The sequence below is a fragment of the Carassius auratus genome, chromosome 23 (genome assembly GCF_003368295.1).
Source record: "Carassius auratus strain Wakin chromosome 23, ASM336829v1, whole genome shotgun sequence".
NCBI lineage: Eukaryota > Metazoa > Chordata > Actinopteri > Cypriniformes > Cyprinidae > Carassius > Carassius auratus.
This window is the reverse complement of record NC_039265.1, coordinates 13,676,425-13,703,284: the sequence shown is the minus strand read 5'-3', so window position 1 is coordinate 13,703,284 and position 26,860 is coordinate 13,676,425. Positions and strand designations below refer to the sequence as shown.

At 35.8% G+C, this 26,860-nt stretch overlaps 3 protein-coding genes across 8 annotated transcripts; 2 read left to right on the top strand and 1 right to left on the bottom strand.

Moving 5' to 3' along the window:
* Positions 1-5,758: 5,758 nt before the first annotated feature.
* On the top strand, positions 5,759-13,593 carry LOC113041434 (CD63 antigen). Its single transcript, XM_026199948.1, has 8 exons — positions 5,759-5,907; positions 7,330-7,414; positions 10,518-10,700; positions 11,982-12,056; positions 12,145-12,237; positions 12,838-12,984; positions 13,213-13,296; positions 13,394-13,593. Exons 2-8 carry the CDS (start codon positions 7,349-7,351, stop codon positions 13,457-13,459), a joined length of 714 nt encoding a protein of 237 aa, XP_026055733.1. The 5' UTR covers positions 5,759-5,907; positions 7,330-7,348; the 3' UTR covers positions 13,460-13,593.
* Positions 13,594-13,935: 342 nt separating this feature from the next.
* letmd1 (LETM1 domain containing 1) lies at positions 13,936-18,768 on the bottom strand. 3 transcript variants are annotated; one of them, XR_003275390.1, is made up of 10 exons: positions 18,611-18,764; positions 18,156-18,313; positions 17,934-18,049; positions 17,759-17,841; positions 16,661-16,847; positions 16,451-16,552; positions 16,218-16,370; positions 16,032-16,128; positions 14,996-15,167; positions 13,936-14,878 (listed from the first exon to the last, which is right to left on the bottom strand). XR_003275390.1 is itself a non-coding variant. In XM_026199939.1 (9 exons), the coding sequence occupies exons 1-9, from the start codon at positions 18,727-18,729 to the stop codon at positions 15,094-15,096; spliced, it is 1,086 nt and encodes a 361-aa protein (XP_026055724.1). In that variant the 5' UTR covers positions 18,730-18,768; the 3' UTR covers positions 13,936-15,093. The 3 variants fall into 3 exon arrangements, 2 of the variants coding, with proteins under 2 accessions (XP_026055724.1, XP_026055722.1); XM_026199939.1 differs by having other exon boundaries at positions 13,936-15,167; positions 18,156-18,310; positions 18,611-18,768; XM_026199937.1 differs by having other exon boundaries at positions 13,936-15,167.
* A 105-nt stretch (positions 18,769-18,873) lies between these two features.
* On the top strand, positions 18,874-21,595 carry gtsf1 (gametocyte specific factor 1). Of its 4 annotated transcripts, none has more exons than XM_026199956.1 (8): positions 18,874-18,893; positions 19,455-19,606; positions 19,713-19,831; positions 19,964-20,090; positions 20,239-20,319; positions 20,505-20,568; positions 20,805-20,875; positions 21,265-21,595. In XM_026199956.1, coding segments are annotated over exons 2-8 (549 nt in total). In that variant the 5' UTR covers positions 18,874-18,893; positions 19,455-19,521; the 3' UTR covers positions 21,267-21,595. The 4 variants fall into 4 exon arrangements, with proteins under 4 accessions (XP_026055741.1, XP_026055738.1, XP_026055740.1 ...); XM_026199953.1 differs by lacking the exon at positions 18,874-18,893 and adding an exon at positions 19,112-19,217; XM_026199955.1 differs by lacking the exon at positions 18,874-18,893 and adding an exon at positions 19,116-19,173.
* The last annotated feature ends 5,265 nt before the right edge of the window (positions 21,596-26,860 follow it).

Below are 26,860 nucleotides of genomic sequence, written 5' to 3'. Positions count from 1 at the left end.
TAAATTAGTTTTTTGTTTTGTCTCTTAAATATGTGTTGTCTGGAGGACGGACAGAGTGAGAGAGTGTCTGTGCCGTTAGTGGCTCTACAGAGATGGAGATCCCTGCCTGTTCGAACCTCTGCGGTCAGTGGGAAGAAGACAACAGCCAGAATTGCTTTTAAAATGCTTCCATTAACTCTTAAGACTACGGCAAACAGTGATTACATTAATCAAAATGGCATTAATTACATTTGTTGTAACTGTAATTTAAAATGTATATATAGGAATGTTCTCACCATAATTATGATGATAATGACACAGAAGCACAATATCTTTGTAATTGAGCTAATGAATCAGACAATCAGAATCCATTACATTTTAAAGTTCTTGAGCATTTAAAGCCCAGTACCACCCAGTGATTAGGGTGACCACCTGCTAATAAGCCCAAGGGGGGACAATGTGGCACACTGCCTTGCGGTGGTGCCCCCACACCATGGGCAAACTAACTGATAGTGGTTTACCCATTTCTAGGACATACCACCTTACATGGTATATTAATAATGCCCTATTCCCCTAAACGTGTAACTGCTGATGTATGGTCATGTCAGAACCTTAACTTTGTCCTTCCAAACCTTATTTTCTACTGCTGAACAAAAATATTTTGAATACTTTGTTCTGGTCAAGAAGGCTCACCAGCGCCTTTTCTTCCTCAGGACACTGAAGAAGAACCAGCTGTCTTCATCCATCCTGGTGAACTTCTACCGGTGTGCGATTGAGAGCATCCTGACCAGTTGCATCACAGTCTGGTATGGGAACTGCTCAGTGGCGGACCGCAAGGCACTGCATAGGGTGGTGAAAACTGCCCAACGCATCACAGGGACACCACTTCCTGCTCTTGAGGATATCCAGAGGAAACGCTGTCTACGACGAGCTCGCAGCACACTCAAGGACTCCTCTCACCCTGACCATGGACTGTTTAACCTCCTGCCCTCCGGGAGGCGCTTCAGGAGCCTCCGGACAAGGACCACAAGATTCAGGAACTGCTTTTTCCCTAAAGCTGTCTCCTTGCTGAACTCTGCCCTCTGACACCCCTCAACACCCCCCACACCACACACACAGACACCTCCCCCTCTTCAACACTGACTGATTTATTTATTCACAACAAGCAAAAAACAGTAACTTTTTTTTACTTGCACTACTGTCTGTTCATCTAGGAACACTGTATAATCCATTTGCACACTGAAATATTTTCTATGCACTTTACTGTCCACTTTACTGCAATAGTGCAATTGTTCATATTTCTGCCTATAGTGTACATACACTTGTACATAATCCATCTGTATAGTATGTTCATAGTACACCTGTCTGTATATCATGCTTATAGTATTTAAAATCTGTAAATTATGTCCATAATACTTATCTGTATAGTTATTGTACATATTATAGACCTTGTATATTCTGTACTTACTGCTTATTGCACTTCTGGTTAGATGCTAACTGCATTTCGTTGCCTTGTATCTACATGTGCAGTGACAATAAAGTTGAATCTAATCTAATCTAATCTAATGAGTTACTATCCAGCTCTGCATATGTGTTGCTGTCAAAATAATGCCCTGCTACCACAATTTGTTTTTATTACCATCATAACAGTACCATCATCAACTAGGTCAATCAGGTCATTTGAGACAGACAACCTGTTGTTTTGCAGGACATGGCACTAAATGAGATCCAGGTCGTGAACCAGCTCGGTCACCCCAATATCCTTCAACTTTAAGAAGCCTTTGAGGTCAAGAATCAAGTTGTGCTGATCATGGAGTAGTGAGTAGTGTGATTCTTTTTAAGCAATAAAACACAATTGGCTAAAGTGCAACATGGCCTATGAAACAACAGAAATCGTCTTTTTCTATTCAGTGTGGAGGGAGGTGAGCTGTTCGAGAGAATCGTGGATGAGAGCGGTCCGCTGACTGCGGTGGATGCAATGGTGTTTGTGAACACATCTGTGAGGGTCTCCAGTACATGCACCAGATGGATGTACTTCACCTGGACCTCAAGGTAACAGATGAAGCAAAAAGGGCTTACTTTGTTCTGTCAAATTTAGGCTAGGGATTTTGTTCTTTTCTCATGGGATTCACTGAGATTATAGCGTAAGCCTTTATGGAAACTGGAATGTCAGAGGGAAATGTGTAACAGTTTATCACACTTTTTTTTTTTTCAGCCAGAGGACATTCTTCTTGTTAATCACTCATAGCCATCAGGTGAAAATTATTGACTTTGGACTAGCAAGGAGGTGGGATGCATACTTATACACTGCTATTGTATTGTACTTGTCCGTGCATGATTGTGTTCAAATGAAGATAAGTGTATTTTTGCTGGCATGATATTTGCCTTGCATACTTTTCCAGTGACCACAGTGTTTTTCTGAATGTGTCAGTCCTCAGTCCTGAGTCCACATATTATAGCCAAGGCTTATTTTTATGTTTAAGTGGCTTTTCTCCCTGTCCCTCTTCAGATATAAACCACGGGAGAAGCTCAACGTTTCATTCGGAACGCCTGAATTTTTAGTTCCAGAGGTGGTGAACTTCTCTACAGATATGTGGACTTTGAAAGTTGTCACATACATTCTAAAGTAATACAATGCATTCACCAGAACATGTAATTCACAATTACATAATAATTTGAACAAATGTCTATATATATTTTAATTTCAAATTCACAGTGAGACATAAGCAGGCCTTGATTACAAATTCAATTATTTTTATAAGTGGTTCCATACAAATTAGTCAAAAAGATTGGCTAACAATTGTGATGTCTGGTAAATGTACTGGGAGTGAATCCAAAAACATCAAACAAGGCAGTAAAACAGCATCCAACTGCTTAATCTAATTAAAGCAATAACTGTTATGGAGTGTTCTGGACTGCATCCAAACCAGAAAAAGAAACTTGTGTAACCTTGTTAGCTTCATATTAGATGAACTCTTGAAATGGAGAAGCAATAAATATCATTTTTGATTTTGGTTGTTCTAGATTAAGTGGCCTTTCTCCATTTCTGGGTGATGACGATAGCCAGACCCTTAACAATGTGCTTATAGGCAACTGGTAGGCCGCTATTATATTGATTCTATACTCAACAGAACATGAGCTAATAATAGACAAGTGCAGAAACATCTATTTAATAATCACAAAGTCTATAAACATCTCTAAAGAATGTTTTACATTGTAAAAGTTTGTTATTTCTGTTAAAAAAAAAAATCACCCCTTGTTGGATGTCTGTAGTTACTTTGATGATGATGCGTTTGAGCATCTGTCTGCTGAGGCTCTCCAACCTGTTGATCAGAAAAAGAAAGTGACGTTAAAAATGCTGATGATACACAGGACAATGTTTTAAGCAATGTTGCTGTCAAAGGGGAACCAGGTGAGACACTTGGGCCCACCTGGTTTGGAGTATCAATATAGAATGCCACAATAGTAAACACACACACATCTGGAGCAGTGGGCAGCCATATTGCTGTGGTGCTCTGGAAGTAGTTAGGTGTTCGGTGCCTTGCTCAAGGGTCTCATCTCAGTCATGGTATTGAGGGTGGTAGAGAGCTCTCCAACCACTAGGCAGCAACTTCCCCTAGTGGTCCATTACAGGATATGATGCTCTCCCTGTTTTACTTGCCATCTAAATGAAGTAATGGTTTACAGTGGTGATCTGAGTGCTACACAGTGTCCCAAACACCCGTGGCTCAATAACATCACTGAGAAATCCAAGAGCAGCAACATTGTGCTCAAGTCTCAGCTTCTCCTCAAGAAGTATATGGCCAGACGAATGTGAAGCAGAAACACAGGGGACACACAATGATTTACCTCTTTCTTTACACTGTTTAAAGATACTAAATGCTGAATTTCTCTTAATTTCTCATTCATCCTCTTCCAGCTGTCTCCTTTGTAGAAAAACTATATAGCCGTTGCTGCAGCAAATAGGTTTAAGAAGATCAGAAGTTCAGGTTCCTTAGCTACGCTTGGAATCTGAGAGTGTCAGAGACGTCCTGCTGACTGTGCTCACTATGTGTGCTTTCATTATATGCAGATCATGTCTTTGTATTGTGTGCTGCATCGCCACCCACTTTTCGTATCTGAATACTGACTGGCTGCCAGTGTAATCATTCAAATGCATCTGTAACATGCAATAATACTGATGTACAAATTACATATTTCTCTTGAATTTCATTTTGGCATCACATTATTAATTTTTGAAGGATTTGTTTATCACTTTTGTGTTGCCAAAGTGTTATTTTAACTGAAAAAGCATGTAAGAAAATGTTGTTAATCTTAAATTGAGAATGGTTTTCAGCTGATTGTTCATATTCAAAGGTATATGGTATAAAAAGACCAATGGTGTGAATATTGAATCGTTTGAAAAGTGAATTAGAATACTGGTGACTTCTGTCATGTGTTGTGTGGGGAGTGTTAGACCAACAGGAAGTCAAAACAGGATGTTCACAGTAATGTAGTGTAGAAGAACCAGTTTTTGAAAATACATTCATGTAATTCTTTCGCTGATGAAACAGGATATAATGCTCTCCCTGTTTTACTTGCCGTCTAAATAAAGTAATGGTATGATTTAAATTAAACAGTCATGCCCATACAAAATGCATGTGACCTCTTTTTTTTTTTGCAACTTCAAAAAACAATACAATTATTTGATTGATTAAATAATATTGGTTATGTACTTATTAACTATTTTTCAACTTAGCAGAGCAATACTAATCTTTCATCATTCAAATCAACACAGTCACACTGGGAGAGGCTTAAACATAAAATGAGACCCCCCCCCAATCTTCAGAATGTCTCAGATGAAATTGAATCCAGAACTCCCTTTCCATGACTGCACAAGGTTGACCTCCTTTAAATGATTGTGGTAAATTTCATTCATTCCTGCAGTCAAAAAAAAATGTTTTAAGGCTACGACAATGTTGCAATAAAATTATATCACACTGGGTGTGTATAATGGGAAAGATGATGGTGAATGATTTCTAATCTTCGCTGGCGTCTTCAATATGTTGAATGACATTTGCAAGACTGTAATAAAATAATCTTATATTAATTGTAGTTAGTAAAACAAACAACATGACTTTTATTAGTGATGTGCTGGTTTTATATATGATGCAATAATATGATGGCAAATCAAAATTAAAAAATTAACCTTTTATTTGAGATATTCTTTTTAGCTATTTGTCTCAGTAGATGGTTTTAAACTTTATACTGACACGTAGGCCTACTGGAGTAAAAATATTTTGTTTACTGATAATACACTCATCCATATAATATAAATTAGTAAAACAATATAGGCCTGTATATATCTGAATAACTTGCATGACTGGCTGGTCATGTGATGCCAACATGGTGGCTATCACGAGAAGTGACCTCATAAAACAGCTGATACATAGACGAATTAAAAGTGCTGTTGTGTAGACCTACCTTTAACATGTGATACTCGTATTGTTTTTGACAATACATTTGAACCATTATAAGCTATTTTAACTGATTTAGGCAATTTAATCTGTGGACACAGACTGAACTCAACATAGTTGGTTGATATGATCGAGAAGGTACATGTTTAAGATTTGAAAGGGGGAAAAAAAATCTATCCCTTGACTCTTTAGTCTTTATATACTCTTTATGTGTTTGTGTGTGCTGGAACCAGATTTCAGTACTGGTTAAGGTTATTAAACAAGTCTGAGCACAGTTAAGGTAAAGCGAATATTTGTGTTCTAGGCTCAGCCTCCTCTGATGTAAGTCGGTAAGGGGTGGTGGGTGCGCCTACAGGAGGCATCACATTTACTCAGTGACTTCTCATATCCGTGTGCTGTTGCTTGGACAGATAGCATTCGAGTTTTCACTCTAACGTTACAGGTTTCCGGAACGCTTGACATTTTGACAGAGGTAATGTTTTGTTTTTATTTCTCTGCGATGTTTTTTTTCGACGGGCGCGCGACATTCTCCTATTCAACGTGTAATTTAAAGGAACTTTTTCGAGCGAACTCGAGATTTAAGCGAATGTGTCTAACTTTCTCTTCGCTCATACGGTACCCTCGTTGTTTGCTATCTTAAGTAATTGGTTTTAACTGGAAATAGTCGAAATTTCAGGCGGGGTGTAATTTAATTAAGGCAGTCAATAGTCGCATTGTTTCCTCTCCTTTGCGGTCGTCTTGTGTCGTAGCTTGAATTAAAAATCTTTTCTGAGGGCCTATAATTCTTCACAACTTTAGACATATTGGTGTGTTTAAAAAAATACGAAACCTGTGTTTTATCAGATTTAAAATACCACATTGTAAATCCTTCTAAAGTTAAGGATTTGGTTAAAAAAATAAGGCGTTTGTATAACAAGAGGAACAGGATTATCAGTAAAAAATAAATAGCCGTTGAGCCTCGTCATACTTAGAAACTTTATTTACAATTGGCTTACCGACTCAGTTAAAGATAGTGTAACGTTAGCTTTTAAAGTCAAATTTGACTGTAAACATTCACAATATATTTAAAACGTCAAACTAAACCGTGTTGACTGTTAATCTCGTTACTGCAGTAGATGAGGTAATTTCTCACGGTTTTACTTCGCTCCTTGTTTAAAATATGCTAACATTTTTAACATTTCTAAAGTTACATTTTACTAGATTAATTTCCTTTTTGGTCTGGTTAAAGAGAATGATGACTATTATTATATAAGGCCTTATTAGGGTCCAAAACCCACATTTTACTACTTTATTCGTGCATTTTATTTTGACATTTTGTTCGGCACATCTTTCACAAAAATATTTGTACCTTTTATATATATAATAATAATAACGTCCTTAATCTTGTTTGTATCTTGAGTTACAGTCCAATGATACTTTCTCCTGTAAGAACTAACATCACACACTGAATGAGACATAAGCCACTCAGAAAAATTATTTTGGAGTTATTTCTAGTAATTTTGTGATGCAAGTCATGAGGTCAAGCGTAATATGTCCATCATGGATAATCTTTTTAGGAAAGAATCTGATTTATTTATTTTTAAAAGCTTATAGTCATCACAGTTGTATAGTTTGTTTCAGTCATAGCTTAGTGCTGTATCTCTTTGTAATATTTCACATCTTTACATCTTTTGCCCTTTGACATTTAGTTTCTTGTCATTTTTATGGTTTTTTTCAGTTACCTGAAAAGGATATTTGACTTTCAGTAATATACAGTTAATTATTAGCCTCATTTAGTTAATGTCAGTATACTGACCTATGAATAGTTTCTGTATTTTTAACCTTGCAGGTATTAAGGGCAGTGGGAGTGGTCATTTACTTTCTTCTTTGTGCTTTTACCTTTATTTTTACACAGGAATTCATTAAAAAGCACCATGGCTGTAGAAGGAGGCGCAAAATGCATCAAATACCTGCTCTTTTTCTTTAATTTCATCTTCTGGGTGAGTAACAAATAATATTTGTATTATTTCACTAGGGCTTGTGTTATAACTGCTGACCCATTTTCCTGCATTATCCTTGTTTTATTGCATATTATCTGCAGGCTTTATTGTGAAAGACTTATACGAAGCGCTTTCCTAACCCTCACTTTTTACAATTCATGCTGCTTCATGCTGACTTTAGTTTAGCGAGTGGCTTTGATGTAAAAAGGAGATATAAAATAGACAGTTTTTTCTTTACTTCTCATAAGTCTTGTGGTATTTCACAATTTCCCCTCCCCCTCTCAAGACCTCAAAATGATCTTTTGAGTGTTCGTAGTATCTATGACACAGTTTTGTCAGTCAAGGAGTATAGTGGAGTAAAAAAAAAATCCCTCTTCTCGTGACTCAGAGTGGAAAGCCAAAAACTTTCACAACATTCAGGATTATGTATTTCCTGGCTTTGTCAGATGACAGGAATACAGTCGATTAGTGTTGGCTTTCAAAGACCAATCACTCATGTGCACGGGTGTTTACTCAGGAACTGGGCAAACCTTCATAAAGCTAACGAGAATGTTGTGGTGAACTCCATTTTATTTTAATTACCGTTTTAACCTGTAGAGTGCCACAACCATTTTCAAGGGCTAAAATTAAAGTATGCTTAATGCAGAAATGTGGTTTTGTTGTTAACACATTTCGCTGTTCGTTGACTTCTGGGGATTAAAGTGTTTATGGCTGTCCTTCAGCAGCTCGCTGATAACGCAGGCTTCCTTTCAGGTCATGGAAAATAGCACTCACTTCATCCCAGCTAGTTTGTTTGATCACGCAAAGCACTACTTTCTCATGCATTCATCTTGTGCTGTTGGTGTTGACATTGTTTGGTGTCTAAGCCTTCCCTGGTGTAAATGTGCACACCACGCACTCTGTTTAAAGTGTAACCAGAGCATTTAGTGGTATGTTTTCCAAAAGAAAAAAACATTCTTGCATGTACTGCACACTAGCCTTCAAATTGAAAACATAGTTGCAAATGGCCATGTACTTGTATGAGATGACAGCTTTTTTTTCTTGCTTTTTTTTAAACACGTACTCCGATGGGGATGTACACCAGACCATAAGCTCATTTTAACACCCATATCTTCTAGGCTTCCTGTTGTCAGAACAAGCACACTGAAATTAGTTTCTGTTAGTTTCTGTGCACTAGGACACATTTAATTTCCTAAACTACATTTGAGTATTATGATGTATATAATAATGGGAAGGAATTATTTAGATATCTGCCTTGCTGTTACTACTCTGTTGACCGTTCTGAGCACTTTCTGGCATACACCTCATCTTATTTTTATTTTTATTATAAGTCGTTTTTTGTTATATTCTGGTATACCCCACAGTACTTGAACTACTATCGGTTTACTACGAAAATTTACTCGCCTTTTATAATTTAACTGATTTGTGACACAGAAACATTTGATTAGTTAAACAATCAAAATAAATAAGAGAAATGTTGTAAAAACTGTCCACAATCACAAAGAACGAAAAGAAAAGAAAGTTTAAAAACAGTATGTGTGGTATTTAGGTGATTTCCAAGGGACTATTCATTGGACATTGTCACTTCGAAATTCTCAACTGTAATATTAGAAAACACAACAAAGGATTGTTACATTTTTATTAAACTACAATGAAACCGTTCCATTTCTGTTATTTTTAACCAAACATTTAGCCATTAACACTTTCAATGATTTTGAGAATTAAAGGTGCGTTTGCTTTTCTAGTTCTTTTGAACTAGAAACAAAAAATAAAATACAGGAAAAACTACTCTGTGGAGTTTTGTCCTGGGAATTTAATAGTCTCTCTTCTCATTGAAAGCAAGAGAAATTGAAAAGTTCAGTCTCAGTCATGTGATTGATCTTCCTATTTGTGACGGCATCATGTGACTTTCCCCATATGAGTATCAACGATCATCTGTTGACGCATTCAGAAAAAAAAAAAGCCAAATGCCAACTGGAATATGTGCTGATAATAGCCAATTAAACACCACTCCTTATTTGGGACATTGTCATGTGTTTCTTTATGTAATAATAGACACTCCTGGCAATTTCAACGTATATCTTTATTTTACTCAGCAGGATTTATCCTCCTGTTGTTTCCTCTGTCAGTTTCGTTCAGGTACCTGCTGCTACTTATTACCCTCAAATATTTACTCTGGTGTTGCTTTGTATGTTAGCTGCTTCGGTATAATCATAAAAGTTGATCTGGGTTGTTGACTTGCTGTGGGACACCCATACAGCTTTCATTTGTACAGCCGACATGTACGTATTACTGAACATCCTTTACACTTTGCTCAGCTGTGCCGATAAGTCCTACTTTACTTAAGAGACATTTACACAGTACTTTATCTGTGTGATAATGATAGTGCGTAGCTAATTTCCTGATTACTGACAAACTTAATAGCATGATGAATTTTTCAGGGCCATCACCGATGGCAAATTAATGTACTGAAATTTGCAGACTCTCCTAGTTCTTATAACTTACCCACACCTAGGTAAAACTCCTATTCCTACACTTATTCCTAGTTGATATTAATTAGTAAATTGAAAAGATAGGGTTACTCTTTATTTTAAAGTGTCCTTGTTAAAGTGTAATTATGCATTTAAATACTCAGTAATATTAATTAACTACATGCATTTACTATATGGTTTGGATTAGGGTTTGGCTCGGGGTTATTTCATGCAATTGTACATCATTTATTGTTATTATAATAGTAAGTACATGTAACGTGTAACAAGGGCACCTTAAAGTTGTTACCAAAGATGGTTAAATCCTAAAATAGTCTCAGATCAGAATTTAATAAAAACTTTTATTTCATTTTGACCCTTTAGGATAATTTAAGAAGGCAAACACATGACATGTGGCTTTTTTTTAGGTTCCAGTTCCTCTTATTTGAGTCTCTTTTTCCTTGTTTCAAATATGACTCTGTTTTTTTTTTTTTTTTTTTTTTTTTACAACAAGTGACTGTTGTAAGTTAATTGAAGGTCAATGTCAGTTTAACTACAGAATAACTAAATTATTATAGAGGAGTCTTATAAAGTCACTGTTTTTCACACTTCCTCTCTCTGTCTCTTATCTCTAGATATGTGGCCTGGCCTTAATAGTTGTGGGGGTGATGGCAAAAGTTTCTATCAACACCACGGCCTTCCTCAAAGGATACTCCGGGTCTCCTCTAGTGATCATAATTGTGGGAGTCATCATCTTCTTCATTGCATTCTTTGGCTGCTGTGGTGCCTGGAAGGAGAATCAGTGCATGGTCACAATGGTAAGAATGTGTGATGAAAATATTAATGTTCTAGTGCATATAAAGAGGTTCGGGGTAAGTAAGTGTCATTTAATGGGTAGGGTTGCTTCAGCTGTTTGCACTAGGGCTACCATTTATTCATAATGTTTCGGTATTAGATTTCAAGCTCATAGTAAACAAAGGCCTAGTCACCATGTATGACATGACATTTATCTTTATTGAGAATCCAGTAAGCAGCTTTCAAATTTGTAATAAAATAGTGCTTTTAATTGTTAGGTTTGTTTTGATCTTAATTTAGCCGATGCAGAAGTCCGCTGTCATAAATGTCAGTTGCTATAATGCACACATATTTATATTTCCACATTTTGCCAGATTTTAATATAAAAAAATAAAAAATGATTTTTACAAGTTGTGGATTAGTGTGGTTTTAAATATTTTTCTAATGCAAGTATTTTATTATGTCATACGTTTAAATAAGTAAATAGATTAACATTGAAGATTTGCGAAATGTATTTAAAATTGTGTATCAATGGACAAATTGGGAAATAAGACAGAAAATATAAATGAATGATAAAATATGGCATGTACTGGGGTAGTAGACAATGTAACATGTGAATGTATACAAGTGTACTTGTTGTGAACATATACTGTTGACTGACTGAAATGTGAAGTTTATATGTGTGGTTAAGTTTACTGGTGAAGCACACTAATATGAAAGTCCACTTTTACTCGGCCAAGCTGTGAAACTGACGTCATCAGAGAAGGAATGCCATCCTAGAGAGGAAGCAAATGTTCAGATTTTGATTAAAGATTACCAAGACAAAAAAGTTTTCCCCCAGTAGATTAACTTGCATGGATAAATTGTTCACCTAAAGACTAGTGATGTGTGCTAACACAGTAAATTGTAATTTAATGGAGACTTTAAGTATTGCCCAAGTAAACTGGTATATATTTACGCTACATCCAGGCTGTATTTCCACTAACTTGCTGCCAGCTGATGCTATTTATTATATACCGTCTGCTGTAAAGCTGCAGCACGTCTGTGTTGACATGGTCAACACATGGCCAACAGGTCAAACCAGATTTCCTTTTTATAAAACACTTAATTTGAAGAATAGATGTGTATGTGAATATTTGACTAAAATGGAAATCAATAAACTGGTGCCTCAGAATGTGCCACTGTATTCCCTACACATATACAGTAGCACGGCTCTTACCAGCTCTCAATAAAATCATTCAAATCTTTTAAATGCTATTCATTCACCTTTATCATTAAGCCCTTCTTTATTTATTCTCTTCTAGTTTGCTGTTATTCTCTCCCTCATCGTCATCGTTGAAATCGGAGCTGCCATCGCTGGATATGTCTTGCGTGGGAATGTGAGCACTCTTCTCACTGGCACTTCATTTTTATTCATCCTAGTTTCCTAGTACCATTTAGCTCATAATAATTTGTCTTTCTCCGCAGCTGACTGATCTCCTGAATAAAGGTTTTGACAGCATGATTGCAGGATACAACGAAACGGAAAACCGTGAAGCCATGGATGGTATACAGAGAGATGTTAGTGAACCCAAACATCTCACATTTTGGATGTCTGTCTTGATTTCCATTTTCACATGCATGCAACAGTGTCCTTTGAGTTTCTCCCATTTTGTTTGCCCAGTGCCACCTGTTGACAGTAAACTGACATCCTGCTTCCTCTTATTTACATTTAGTCATCTAGAAGAAGCTTTTATCCGAAAGTGACTCACAGATGAGAACAATGGAAGCAATTAAAATCAACAAAAGGGCAATGATATGCAAGTGCTATAATAAGTCTAAGTTAGCTTAATGCAGTTCTGCAAGTTTTTTTAATTATATAATAAAAAGAAAACCGATAGAATAGTAAAAGAATAGAGCAAACTATTGTTAAAGACTTATTTTTGTTTTTGTTAAATTGTATAATAAAAAAAAGAAAACCAATTGAATACAAAAAGATTAGAGAAGATATGCTGTTGTTAGTCTTGTGCTGTTATGTGGCTAAAATTCACTTTAGACTCTGTGCTGCACTTGCTCTCTGAAATCTGAATGACTTATTTTTATTTTACACACATACACACGCATACATATACATTTACAAAAAGACCATTTAAATATGTATGAATTTGTAATGTCTTGTAGTTAAAGTGCTGTGGAAGAAACTCCTCCAGTGATTGGATGAACTCAAAATTCTTGCCTGCCAATTCAGTCCCAGATTCCTGCTGTAAAAACATCACTAAGGATTGTGGTAAAGGAGCTCTCCAACAAACCACTAAAATCAACACTGACGTAAGAAACTTTTTTTTAAGTGCAATAAGGTTATCTCTTCTGTACTGTGGTATTTTTACAAAGAAAATCTACAAAGAAAAATCTACAAAAATCTACTAAGATTGTCTGTGTCCTCTTAGCTTTTAAATTTCAAACTTAAAAAAAAGACTGGTAGAAATTGTTTATTGGAGAGGATTTGTGGGATGTCTGTAAGCACTTAGATTTCGGTTTTGTGTTTGTTTAACACAGGGATGTCAGCCCATTTTGGACAAAGTTCTGAAGCAAAATATCCTGTGGATCGCTGTGGCAGCTCTGGTCATTGCCTTTGTGCAGGTAAGACCTGAAAGATTGTTATTTTCTATTACACGCACATCAAAACTTTAAAGCAAACTCCCCTTTCTCATACAACAACCATTTTGTTTTTTTGTAGATCTCGGGCATTGTGTTGGCCTGCATTCTGATGCGAGCCATCCGCAGCGGCTATGAAGTCATGTGATCACATCTAGTTACATAACTTCCCCCATATTAGCATATCACTTAAAGCTCTTAGAGACTGTTCAGGTGTTTTGAAAACTATATAAATGCCAGTTATTTTCCCCCTTGCTGTGTAAGTTGACAGTACTCATTTTCTTTGAGAATGAAATCTCTATGACGTCTACGCTTCTGTGACTAATCCTGTCAAGTCTGTCTGTCTGATTGACTGATTTATACTTTAGACAGTTGGTTTTAAACTTGGATCTTTACTGCAGTGACATTCCTTTGGGTTACACGACAACAATCATTTATTACTGATATGGAAGATTTTATACATTTATAGAACATTGATGTCAAAATAGAAAGAATAAAATGTTCTAAACAAGTTTGTCATTGTCTTAAATATAATGAACTTAAATATTTAGTTATTTCAGCTTATTACTGTGTGTTCTGGTAAATCAGTGCTACCTTGATAAAGGATGCAAACAGAGACCATTAAGTTTGACGTCTTTTAATAGAAGTTGCAATATTTTCATACTGCACTGACTATGTGTACTGACTAACACTGAACCAAACAGCATTGTCTCTTTATATAAAAACAAAATAAAGCAACACATCTGGCAACAGGTAAAGATAACTGCATGAACTGCACCTCTTTTGTACCTGTGTTTAAGTAAAAGGCACCTGCTAAAAGGCTGAATAAGAAGATCAAGTTATTTCAGAACTTGACAAGACTCATTTAGCATAACATAAATGCTATGACCAAACAGCCCAGTGCTCACAGGAAACCGCTTCTTATTGGATAGGACAAGAACAAGGCGCAATATTGTTCATGTAGTCTTTAGAACTCAAAAATAAATAAATGTAATTAAAATAAGTATATGCTGCATTATAGAACATAGCTTAATAATATATTAAGGAATTCACTTTATCTCCAGTATTTTTAAAGGCTGTAAACCTCTTTTCAGTTTGGACAACAGATTTAAAACATAAAAAATGGGTTTCTATAATAAAACATTTTAAACCATCTTGAGCAAGAAACTAGAAAAATGAATGTGATACTTGTCAGTGCAGGTTTTAAACAAAGGTACAAAATGCAATTCACAAATGACTGTGCATGAACAACTGTTGTTAATAGAATAAATATTCAGAATGAAAATGTTCAATATAAGACCTGAATGGATGCATTAAGCAGATGTTCAGTGTGCTTTTGGTCTCAGATGTGGTTAGAACCTCTCCTAGTGTAAATGTACGTCATTAATTACACACCCTGTCTATATGCGGAAAAAATTTAATAATGAAATTAGAAAAATTCAAGAATTCCAATTACATCTTTCAATGACCATGTCCCTCCTATCTGTTCCTTACTGAAGTAAACTAAATTGGATACATCTCCAAGAAAAGCTTTTAAAGAATGACAACCCCTTTTAAAGAATAATTCCTGCAAAAAACAAAACAAAAAATTAATAATAATTTCTTCATTTTGAAATTAATGTGCGACTAAGGCAAAAGACTTAAGGTAAAAAAAGCTTGTGTTGCACGGTTTGGATTTGCATACACAAGTCTGTTTGCTCCCACGGTGTTTTGCCTTTGGGTGTGGTGGTGGATGATCAGGGCCTGACGTTTTGAAGATAAGTCACTTACTTCCTCCACAGGTCAGTGACGTGGGTGTTTAGGGAAGTTCACAGTTAGCAACACCATACAGTGCAGATAGAGGGAGGTCTCAGACTCTGGTCAAACAAGAAGGAAACGAAAAACCACAGTGAATGTGCAACACCGTAACTGTCAAGTCTGTTTCAAAAGCACAACAGTTGTTTCTTCTGTGCTATTTGTTCATGCTATTCAACACAAAAACCTACTGACCAATTAAGAAACATTCAGGGTATTTTAAAAGAAATCTTTAGAATACATCTATGCAAAAAAGCAATTACTTTTGGTTCATTCATGACAATGCACTCAGTTGTACACTAGACATTTTGTAATGTCTACAGCGATTTTGCAGAATGCTGCAAAATAAGGCATTATCTAATTAAATGTGCACTCATTTGCATATATTTCTAGAACAGAATTCTGAACCCTGGTAAAGCCATCTTAAAAATGATTATTTAACATTAAATATAAATGTTTTTCACTAAGGGGATTTTGGACATCTGTTTTTATCACTCCATAAATCAGAAAATGATTTTAGTAAGAAAATGTTGTACAAAAGCAGACAATAATATATTGTATAAATAAACCCTTCTGAAAAAAAAACTTCAGAATGTAGATAGCAATAAAACTGTAAAGTTTAGTGAATGTGAGCTCGATTGAATTGGAGATTTATGAAAAAAAGCCTTTAAAGCACTGGGTATTGTAATTGAAATAAACTTTCAATAATATAACAAAAACAGAGTTGAGAAAATAATGTTACATTCATGTAAAAGCGGTTACCTGTTTTGTTTTTTTGTCATGTACAAATTAAAGTTACAAACAATAATTCCTGCTCTGAAGACGAGAATGGTTCAGAGTAAAGCATCCAGTTTTTCATATGCACCATAAAAGTAGCATGCTAGTATGCTATTCAGAACATAGCCTTGAACTTATGGCTTGTGTACCTTTGAGGTGTGTTGAGAACTGCAACCACTGTGTGAGCCATTCCTTGCACTGTCCTGAACTCAGGCGGTCTGGATTCAGTCCTCTCACGTAACATGCCTAGGAGATGTGAAGTAAAAGTGTTCTTCAAAAATCACAAAAAAGGCTGCTAACAGAATGCAAAAGCCAAATAAGGAGTGACCTCTGACCTCTCTGAGCTCTGTGTCGTTTAACTGATGCAAGCCTAATCGAACAATAGCACGGTCAAGCTGCATGAGTTCAAAAGCATGGCTGTTCAAACGTCGACCAATCCAGAAGCCTGGGAGGCGGGGCGTCAGGAAGAGCAATGCACAGAGGTGTCTCTGCAAATACATTTTAAACAAGACTTAAGTACATTTGAAGTGAAGTTCACTGTTAAACTAGCCAATTATTTGGAGCTCACCATCTGATCTGCATACATACTCCTGATACCCAAGGGAGGTCCAGAGAACAAAGTTCTCACTGCATGGACATCAGACACCACAGGATGGACTCCACTTCGGACCTGCAGACACACATTTATAATAATTAAACGGTCCAAATCTGAATAAAATAACCAACTAAATGACTGTGATTTTACACATATGTAAAATAATGAATTAGCTCAGGCTACCTTACTGCAGAGCTCTGAAAGACGGCTTCTGAGTCGGCTGTCTTGGACCGATGTTGATGTGCTCTCCATCCCTTTGATGATAGCCCAGTGGTGCTGGGCTCTCTGGGCATGATACACCCCCTGAAACTCCACCAGCTGCTGTGGGGTCCAGAAGTGCCGGATCAGAAGCTGACGAGGATAGAGGTACCTAGAGGATGATGCATGTGATTAGCCAAGCACAAGACAGAGGAAAAAACACCCCTCACCCCATTTAAAAAAATAATAATAATAATAATTAATATTCAAAATAATTTTTACTTACATTTACAAATTACTCAAAGAGATATATTAGTACTACAAACAAATTACTGTGCTGTAAAATAAAAAGCTGAGTATATAACAAACTATTAATGAAAACAGTATTTCAATTGTGAAAATTTGAATCAGTAAAGAAATATTACTATGAAAATAATACTAATGTACTGTAAAATACAAAATATTTGATAACGACAATAAAGTTATAATTATTCAGTGTTTACTATTATTAAAACTTTAAACAATAAATTAAACAAATAAATTATGACGTTAAAACTGCAATAATACCATTAAACTGCAAAATAAAGAGTATTAATAATAACAAATTATTATTTCATATTAAAAATATTTAAATAGTCTATTTTTATTTAAAAATTGCATTTTACCAATTAAATACATTACTTTTGCAAAAATATTATTGTAACATAGCTAAGTATTAATAATAATATTAATAATTTTAATAATACCTAGCTATACTACAATAATAATTATTATTATTATCATCACCATTATTACTTTGCTATATAATTATAATACATTTTTATTATTAATGTGAAATGCATCAATTTTTCACTCAGATTGCCAATTAATTTGGGCCATAATGTCTCAGGTCAAAAATGTGTATAAATATGGAAAAAATCACATCCTTATGGGTGGAAGTATTGCTGGATAAATTAATGGAAGAGTAACAGATAATAAGGGAGACATTCAATATTCAATCAGTTTCATAGATGCAAAAATACTTCAGAATTGCTAAAAAGACTAAACACTGAATAATCAGTAAGTAAGATGCTAAATACTCACATAAGGATGAAGACCAGATAGTTGGCAAAAGGAGGTATTGATATGATGACCAATGGAATGGCTTTGATTAAGTCCTTGCGGAGCTGAAATCAACACACAAAATCAAAAATTATAATTGAATAAAACTTATAACAGCAATATATCCCATAATTGTCTGCTTGAGTGCTTAACTCGCCTGCCTGACTTTCTCCATGTCACGGTAAGGCAAGTTCTGGTGCTCTATTCTTTCACTGAGCATGCGGGCTACGATTCTTCTCACTTCTTTACCATCTTGAAACAGGAGCCGGAAACCTTTATAGAAAATTATAAAACCAATATCATAACATATTTGCCAGAGATGGTTTCAGGATAAAAAAAACAACAGTAATTATTTTAAATATTTCTTATTCACTCTGACCTTTCATAAAAGTGTGATAAATGACGTAAAATCTTGGAAAGCGACGTTGCAGGAATCTTTCATATTTCTCATTGGCCCATTTCAGACCGGACACAACGCTTCGACCAATCCCGTGCCTGGCTTGTGAAGGCGAGTAGTGTCTAACGAACCACAAACTACTACACAGACAGACATAAACAAGCAAATAAATAAATAAAAGATGTTGTGTGATGTCACAGGGCAGGGCATGGTCTGTAGTTCCTGATGAACCCAGTGCAATTTTTTCTTTGGCCAACAACTAAAAGAATGATAGACCATGAGAAATATTTATCTTGGCCCCATTTGTCCTATTTATTATGAAACATCATCATCAGTATCATTTTATAACGAGTTTATATCCAAAAACCCCTTGCTGTGTGGTATGAAAACCACCGCCTACATATGATCGATCATTCCGAACTGATTATAAACAGTACCTGGGTTTTGTGGGAGCCAGACTGGGTGTGCAGAGACTTGCTTTAACCCCGACAGGTCGTTTTCCGTACAGTAAGATCAATGAAGCCCCGCGGCATACACCTCTACAGGACAGCGCCATCTTGGACTGAGCAGCTGACAGTTCGACGTGGGCGTGTCTTCAGGGAATGGAATGCGGGCGCGGCTCTGTGATTGGCTCCTTTAATAACCGCAAATATTGTAACAAACGCGCGCCAGGTTTTTTTGCGTAGATGGATACCGTTCTTGGCTCAAGAAAATAAAAAAGTAAATATATGTATGCATTATAGATTAATGATCCCTCATGTTTTGTTGGCTGAAGCCTCAGAATAGTCTGTTTTGATGTTTAGATGTTTAATCTAGTTCAATATCATTATTTTTATTTGTATTATTGTTTTATATATACAAAGCCGTTTTGCTAGTTATTGTTTGTTTCTTGTCTGTATTTAGAAAAGTGTTTACCGTGGTATATATTTATGATAATACACAATAATGACGTCACGTGATATTCCACGGCTATGCTCTCAATGATTGAAGTCAGCAGAAGGTGTGGGGAGCACGCGAGTACCTCACGACCACAAAAGACAATTTGTAGGTGTTCTGACAACAAAATGGCATTTAAAGAAATTACAAATCATCCCACGTCAAGTTATGATTTTAAAAGAAAACTTGCAAATGTTTTTGATTGAAATTCCTTGACTTTTGGCCTACGTCGGCCTCCCTTCTTTCAAGCGGTTTGTCCATCTTGTTTAAAACGCGCTGCTTTTCTAATCGGCAGTGTGTGTGTTTTGAAGTTTGGTTTGTTTTTAAACTGGGCTTTTTTTTTAGGGTGACATTTTTATCGAAGTGAACAGAGCACGCAAGGCCGAGCAAACCTCTCCAGAAGCAAGCAAGCATGGCCACCTATAGATTCGGGAGTACTGTCGGCCCGTCTGGAGTAAACTCTGAAAATCAACAGCAAAGCTGGAATGAAGAGACCGGTAATTCAGCATACCGGTTTCTACTGGCCTTACACTTTTTAAGTCACAAAACGCGTGTTGTTTAAACCAGCTGCGAGTTTAATGATGGCGCCTCTTGTTTCCACAGGCTCTGGTGAAGACGCTGATGACGCCAGTGACCCCAACAGGATTGTGCAGTGCCCATATGACAAAAACCATCAGATCAGAGCTTCTCGTTTCCCTTTTCATGTTCTCAAGTGCAGGAAGGTAGGTTATGGCAGAGGGAACCTTTTCCATGTGCTAATATCTCATGTAATATTTACTGAAATTTTAAAAAACACCATGTACTTTGGCATTGGTGGAATGAGAACTTTATCTGTAAACCCCCATCTGTTCCAGAACCACCCCAAACTGGTCGGTGAACTGAAGACCTGCCCCTTCAATGCCAGGCATTTGATTCCCAAGCATGAGTTGTCTCATCACATCGCAAACTGTGAAGACAAGAGGACACTAAATGCTGAAGATGGTTAGTGTCACACATTTGAACATGGGCTGTAACTGTGTACATTTCACTGTAATTCTTTCATGCGTTATTTGGATGTACGTTATAAACTAGTGAAATCAAAAGAAAGACTTTTTTGTATTTATTTAGTTATTTATTTTTATTTTTTTAGGAAATGTAGAGCTGCTGGAGAAGTTTCAGGTGCCTGTTAACACGTGGACAAACCCTTCCCCTAACGAGGACTGGGAAACAGGTCTGTGACATGTTGATTGTATGCCTTTTTTTAGTTTTTGTTTATGTAAACTAGGCTTCTGCTGTATATTTACGGTAGATTTGCCTTTTTAAATGTGCATAGTTTCTGGATTCTGTATTTTTGATTTTGACACACGAATACATCCCTTCTTTCTGGATTTCCTCTTTTTGGCCTGTGATTTACAGAGACTGATGATAATGCTGCTAAGTTTGTCTGGGGCGAATCCAACAATCAGCTTGCCCAAAACAAGTGAGTCCTCATGTTGTTTTCCCAAGACCTTAAAAAAAAAAAACTGACCAGTAAGGCAAACAAGCAGTGTTTCTGAGCATTACATTTTTGGGTAAAATAACCTTAAAATTGGGTGGTTGCATGTAACCAAGTTTAACCACTAGGGACACTCTTATTTATACCTGCTTTCTGACAAAATATGGCTTACCTTACTCTGATCTTTACTTTACATACATCTGCACTCATGTTTTTGTCAGGCCAGAGCCATCTACCACCATCAGTTTATCCAATGGACTTCGGGCACCACGGACTCTTCCATGGAAACTCTGTAAGCACTCTGATACTTGATTTAACAAGGGGTTTTAGCTTTTAAACAAGTCTGCTCTTCTATTTGTGGATGTTACAAATGCTCCTGTAGATGGCAGCAGCACCTTTGGCTGATTTAAGCAGTCCTTGTGACAGGGGCCAGTTGCATAAACATAGCCACTGTTAAGACGGAACTAGTTTCACAAACTAATAATAGACGAGGTCTTCTCAGATTCACATGGACCAATCTGCTTTTTTGTAACCAAAAAAAAAGAAGTATGACCCTGTTTTGAAGGGGAAAAAATAATATAACTTGACTATTCCAAACAGTTTATGCTACCTACCCTTGGCTGTGTGTGTGTAACAATATTATCGCCATTCTCACTACCTTTCCTCCCTCTTTTTACCAAGGATTTCACCTTTGGATGGACTTCACCGGCTAATATTACTTATTTTATACTTTGAGCCCTGTGTGATTTCTAGCCCAACTTGTTTAAAGTCTGCTTATATTTTAAAGCTTTTCATTTTAAAGTGTTGTGAAGTTTCCCTTTTTCCTATTTTCTACAAGTTAATCTGGTGTAGAGACGCTCCTTATTAAACCAAAGAATAGTGTCATATTTCAAAGAAGTCATCAGTGCCATTCTTTCTGGACCGTTTGCTTTAAACTTTCTTTGCATTTTGTGTAAGTGGTAACCCTTCGTCTTGACTTGTACGATTCATTAAAGATTTCTTTAAATGCAAACCTATTGCTTTTTTTTTTTTTTTTTTTTTGAATCCATGCATAATGCCTTGAGCATTTTTAATTAGTGCGTGAACGTTCTGTCCTTTTTTTCCGTTACAGTGGCTGCTTTGAGTCACAGAGATGATGGGCTAGTGTAAGCCATGTGTCAATATGAAAGGAGAATGAGTTAGTCTGGCAGGGCCACAGGTCTGCCCCCTCTTCCTCATCTTCTGTGCCTCGTTTAACCCGCACCGACAGCTGGCAACACCAGCTCTCCCCTGCTAGCTGCACTGACAACAAACATTTACACAAATGACAGGGTGTGTGTGTGTGTGTGTGTGTGTGTGTGCACTTGTTTTTGCGTAGGCAGGGCTGATTGTTCGCCCCCTCTGGTGTCTCTGCATTTGTGTGCCTGTTAAACACAGCTGTGTAGCATTTCCTTCAGTGCACTGTTGCTCAGAGGAGCACTTTGCAAGCTTGCTTTCAAATTTTTTTTTAACTCCACACACTGGGCATGTGGGCAAGTTAAGTGTAGTGCTGTTGGAGTGTTGGAGTGTCCTGCAAGATGATGTCCTATACTTAATTTAAGTGTTTATTTTTATAATTTATTTTACTTCATTTAAATGTAAGTATAAAAAGGCTAAAGGATTAATTAAAATGGTGAAATAATGGCCAAGATTCATTATGTAAAAGACTACTTTTGAAAACTTTGGGATCAGTAAGAATTAATCTTTTTGAGAGAGGTCTCTTATGCTCACCAAAGTTTCATTTTTTTTTTTTTTTTTTTTTTTATACAGCAGTATAATGAAATTAACATTTTAAAATCTAGTATTTAATTTATAATTTAATTATAACCATAACAAATCTGTTTTTAATGTTATAAAGTGGAAGTTATTCCTGTGGTGGCAAATTGTTCTAATATAATTGTATTTTGTGCTCAAGTAATAATTGTGCTGCATAATTCAAAACTTTTACAGAACTTGAATAGATTTTTTTAAAAATTTATTTTTTGTTTAAAACAATGTATGTCTTTATGGTCACTTATTTAACTGTATGCATCTGTTGAATAAATGTATATAAAAAAAACTCAAGCTTTTGAACAGTAGTGAACTAAAATATAATGGATAATATATTGGATAAAGAACAAAAATAAAAATCTTGAACCGTGCGTTTCCTCTCACTATTTCAAGGTTCTTTAATCCAGCTTCATGAATGGTATTTGTGAAATGCTAAAAATAAAATCTTAATGAGACCACAGGATTTTCCTCCCATAGCTCATTAATATGGGATAGAATATTGCCCCGCTGCTCAATTCTTCAGTCTTAAGCCATAACTAAACCAGATCTGAATGCAGAGACAAATCCTAGATAACACACAAGACATGCTTCCACGTGACTGACAATAAAGACCCTTCTTTTGCACATGATTTTCTTAAATTAGCCAGCATCATACTGTAGTCTCTCACACTCTTCCTTTCGCTCCGTGTTTTGTTTTGACAGGAGCGTGTCAGTTCATCATTAGCCATGACATTACTTGTGGAGCTGACTATAGAAATGGGTCACTTGTACCCGTCAGCTATGCTGAAAGAAAAATGTAGCATTGTAGAATTGCTTTTTTGTCTCATTCATACAGATTTTAATGTGGTCGTTAAAAGGCTAAACTAGGATAATAAAATTGGACATGAATGCATCTTTTGGAGCAGGAAATAGTGTTGTGTATGGTTGTTGTTTGAGTGTTCTCTGCCCTTTCTCTGGATTGCTGTATACACTATTCATGAGGTGCAAATATATTCTGTCCTTCAATTAATTTTCCCCAGAGAGAAATTCTAGCAGCATGTGCTGTGTCTTTCCGTTCCGCCAGCATTTTACAGTTACATCAGAAAACGCCTAACATCAACGTTTGGATGCTGTTTTCCGGACCAATAATAGTTTAGTGGAGTTTCAGTTCAGTGTGATATTGTGGATTATTTTAACATTTTGTTTCACTCCATACTGCCCTCTGCCTGTTTTTTTTTTTCTTTAATAATAGTAATAATATTCATAATTTCTGATTAATGTAGTAGTGAATAATGGCATTTCCATCACATAATTGACAATATTTGACTAATCAGATCTCATAATTTCAGTTTGTCATAATTTCAACATTATGACTAAAGTTGAAGTTCACATTGACTTTTTTTTTGTCCATATCTCATAATTTCATAATTTAACTTTTCATAATGTAGCATTTTTTCATAATTATGACATTTTCTAATTGACTGTCACAATATTACTGTTGTCATAATTATGACTTGGTATCTCAATTAATTTTTTTTTTATTTGTATCATAATTTTGATATTTCGTTAAATAATTGACTAATTGAGAATTTTGCCATAATTTTCTCAATTTGGACTTCATTGCAACTTACCGTCTGTTCAGTTATGACTTCATATCTAATAATTTTGACTTTTCCAAGTCATAAATGACTCATACTTTTTTCCTAAATGACTTCTAATAATGTATTACCAAATCATGTTTTTTTTGTTTGTTTTGTTTTTCTCTAATTTGTTGTGTATGGTAGATGTTAACTTTAGGAATGGGGTGGATTAAGGGATCAAAAATATGGTCATACAGGATAAGACGATATGTGCTTTATGAGTACAATAAACAGTGTTTAATTCAATTCAAGTTTATTTGTATAGCGCTTTTTATAACTTTACGGAAAATTATGTTTCTACAATATTTAGTAACAACTTGTAAGTGGTGACTGTCAGTTTGTGCACGTATGACAGGATTTTTCAGAAAAATTAATACAAAACGTAGTCAGCCAGAGGATGAACATTATTAATATTATTAATAATATTAATCTGTTTAATTTAATCTGTTCCTGATGATACTTCTGTGTCAAAAGTTGAGCAATATGGCTAGCAAAACTATGAAGGAGGAAAAAAGACACTTAAGCAATGTGGAGCAATCTTTGGACAAAGTGGTTTAAAGTGTTCAAATAATTTTGAAGTTCTGTTCTTCAGTGTTCTATTTGCCATAAATTCATCCAACATAAATTTCCCCACCTTTACTTTTTCTTTTTTTGCTTCCTTTATTGGTGAGCCAGCATTAAACCTTGACTTAAACAATATTTTCTGAATTAATGCAGAGCAGTGACACACTTAAATCAATTTCATGCACTTAAAGCATTCAATATTAGCTTTAAATATAGTGCTCTCATTGTGTGTGAGGGTTCCTAAAGCCCAGATGGGACAACAAGTGGGTGGGGGGGGGGATGCCTAATAAAGGTGTATCTGCATGCAGTGCGATAATTGAAGGACTCTGATCTTAGGTTGATGTTTCTGCACTTTCTGGGTCACCATTTGCGTAAGCACCATTTGAAAGAGCTGCTCAGCAGGACTATCCACGCTTCAGTTTGAGACTGCATGTTTGAAAAGGTTCAGCAAGACATTTCTGACAGAAACCCATGGGAAGCACAGTCATGCAGAGGGAGTGGGTAGACAACCAGCGTGAATTTGATTACATCACCGTTCCTTAAGACTCAGAGAACTTGCCTTATATTAGCATTTAACAGGATTGTTTATTTTCTGGCCATTTATAACTTTTCTGAAATACTTGATTGTGATTTGGGCAATCATGACACTTGGCGCTTCCAGGTAACACCGTCTACTTACATGTCTCTTGCATCACACCGCAAACTCACAATCTCAAAGGATTTCAGTGTAATATTGTAATATTGTTTCAGTGTTCATCTTGCAGCTAGGCTACATTTTTCTTAAACCGATTAAGCTAATAAAGGAAATTGAGAATTTCTTTTAAAAACATCTTAATTTTCACCATCGCAAGTATACTAGAAAGCCTAGGCCTCCACCAATAAGTAAATGTTGGAAATGTATTTTATCTTAAAAATAATAATAAAAAAAATCATTTTTAAATACTCTTCATTTTTGAATGTGATGAATGTGATTTTTTTTCCACATACAGAAGTTTTTTCTTTTTATTATTTTTTTTACATACAAAAAATAACATTTTTCCCAACGTATGGAACACTATAAAATAGTGATTCATTTTAACTGTAAAACACTATAAGAATCCTATGATAAATCTGCTACTTCTCTTATATACTGTATATGATTTTAAAAAAAAAAGTTTATTAGAAGTCTAATGAGCAGTAAAATATTACATTTAGTAGTTTTTGGAAGTGAAAATTTGTCATCTTATAATTTACATGCAAAACCATCAGTTGACATTACCAGTATGACTTTTTTTTTTTTTACAGTGAAGATTTAAGTGTTAAGTTTTTTTGGCATTCAGATACAATGCGTAAAATGAAATCCAAAATATGTCTACCTCCCATGACTTTGATATCAACATCCACAAATCTCTTGAAAGCATTTTATCAGAAAATAAAATGTGTAATAATATGCAGCCAGCAACTAAAGCTGTCAATTCTCATTGAAATCTAGTTATGCAATATTTGGTGCGCTGTACAAACATTTGCGCTATGCAGTACTGCGGCAGGGCATAAAATGCCTTTTGCTGTCAATCACATTTAGACTCATTGGACTGAACAAAAAGGAAGGGAAGGGGGGAAAAAAACAGTCTGTCACTTCCTGTTCCTCACACACCAGTGGAGTGATGGGTCGCTCTGTCCTGACTGATGGAAAGGTATTGCAGCTGTTACTCCCAAATGCTGAGCTAAAGTCTGAGGCTCATGGGACAACAGGGATCGCATTAGAGCATTTGCATTTGTGCATGCAAAACCGAGATAGCAATAGCAACTGAATCAGCAGGGTGAATTAAAAAGGATGAGAAAAGTCTGGTCATCATGGTGCCTCATGTCATTTATTAAAGCATCTGTGGGTGTATGACTAATACCATGCTAGATCATAATACAATTTAAGTGTATTTAAAGATCTTTAAATAGTACTAGTCTATATATGTTGAGCTCAGTCTTTCACATTTGCAGACACCTAATTAAGCCACAGTCTCTCCAAAGAATTAGAACTTTCTACTGAATGAAGTATTTTTGTATATTACATGTTGAGTATCAGTTGAGGGTAACTGAGGCTATGAGATGGTGTGATTAAACGCAGCAAGTTTTACTCCCCGAGTCACGCAGTTAGTCTCCAGAGAATCTTTTTTAGGCCGTGTCCCCCGTGGCTTTTCGGGCAGACCCTTGATTTTGTATAACATCTGTCAACGATGAATAAAAATACTGATTACTTGTGGGAGCTAAAGCTGTCAGATATGATCTAAAAGGAAGAAACTTCATAGATGGTGAACGGTTTTGGATTCACC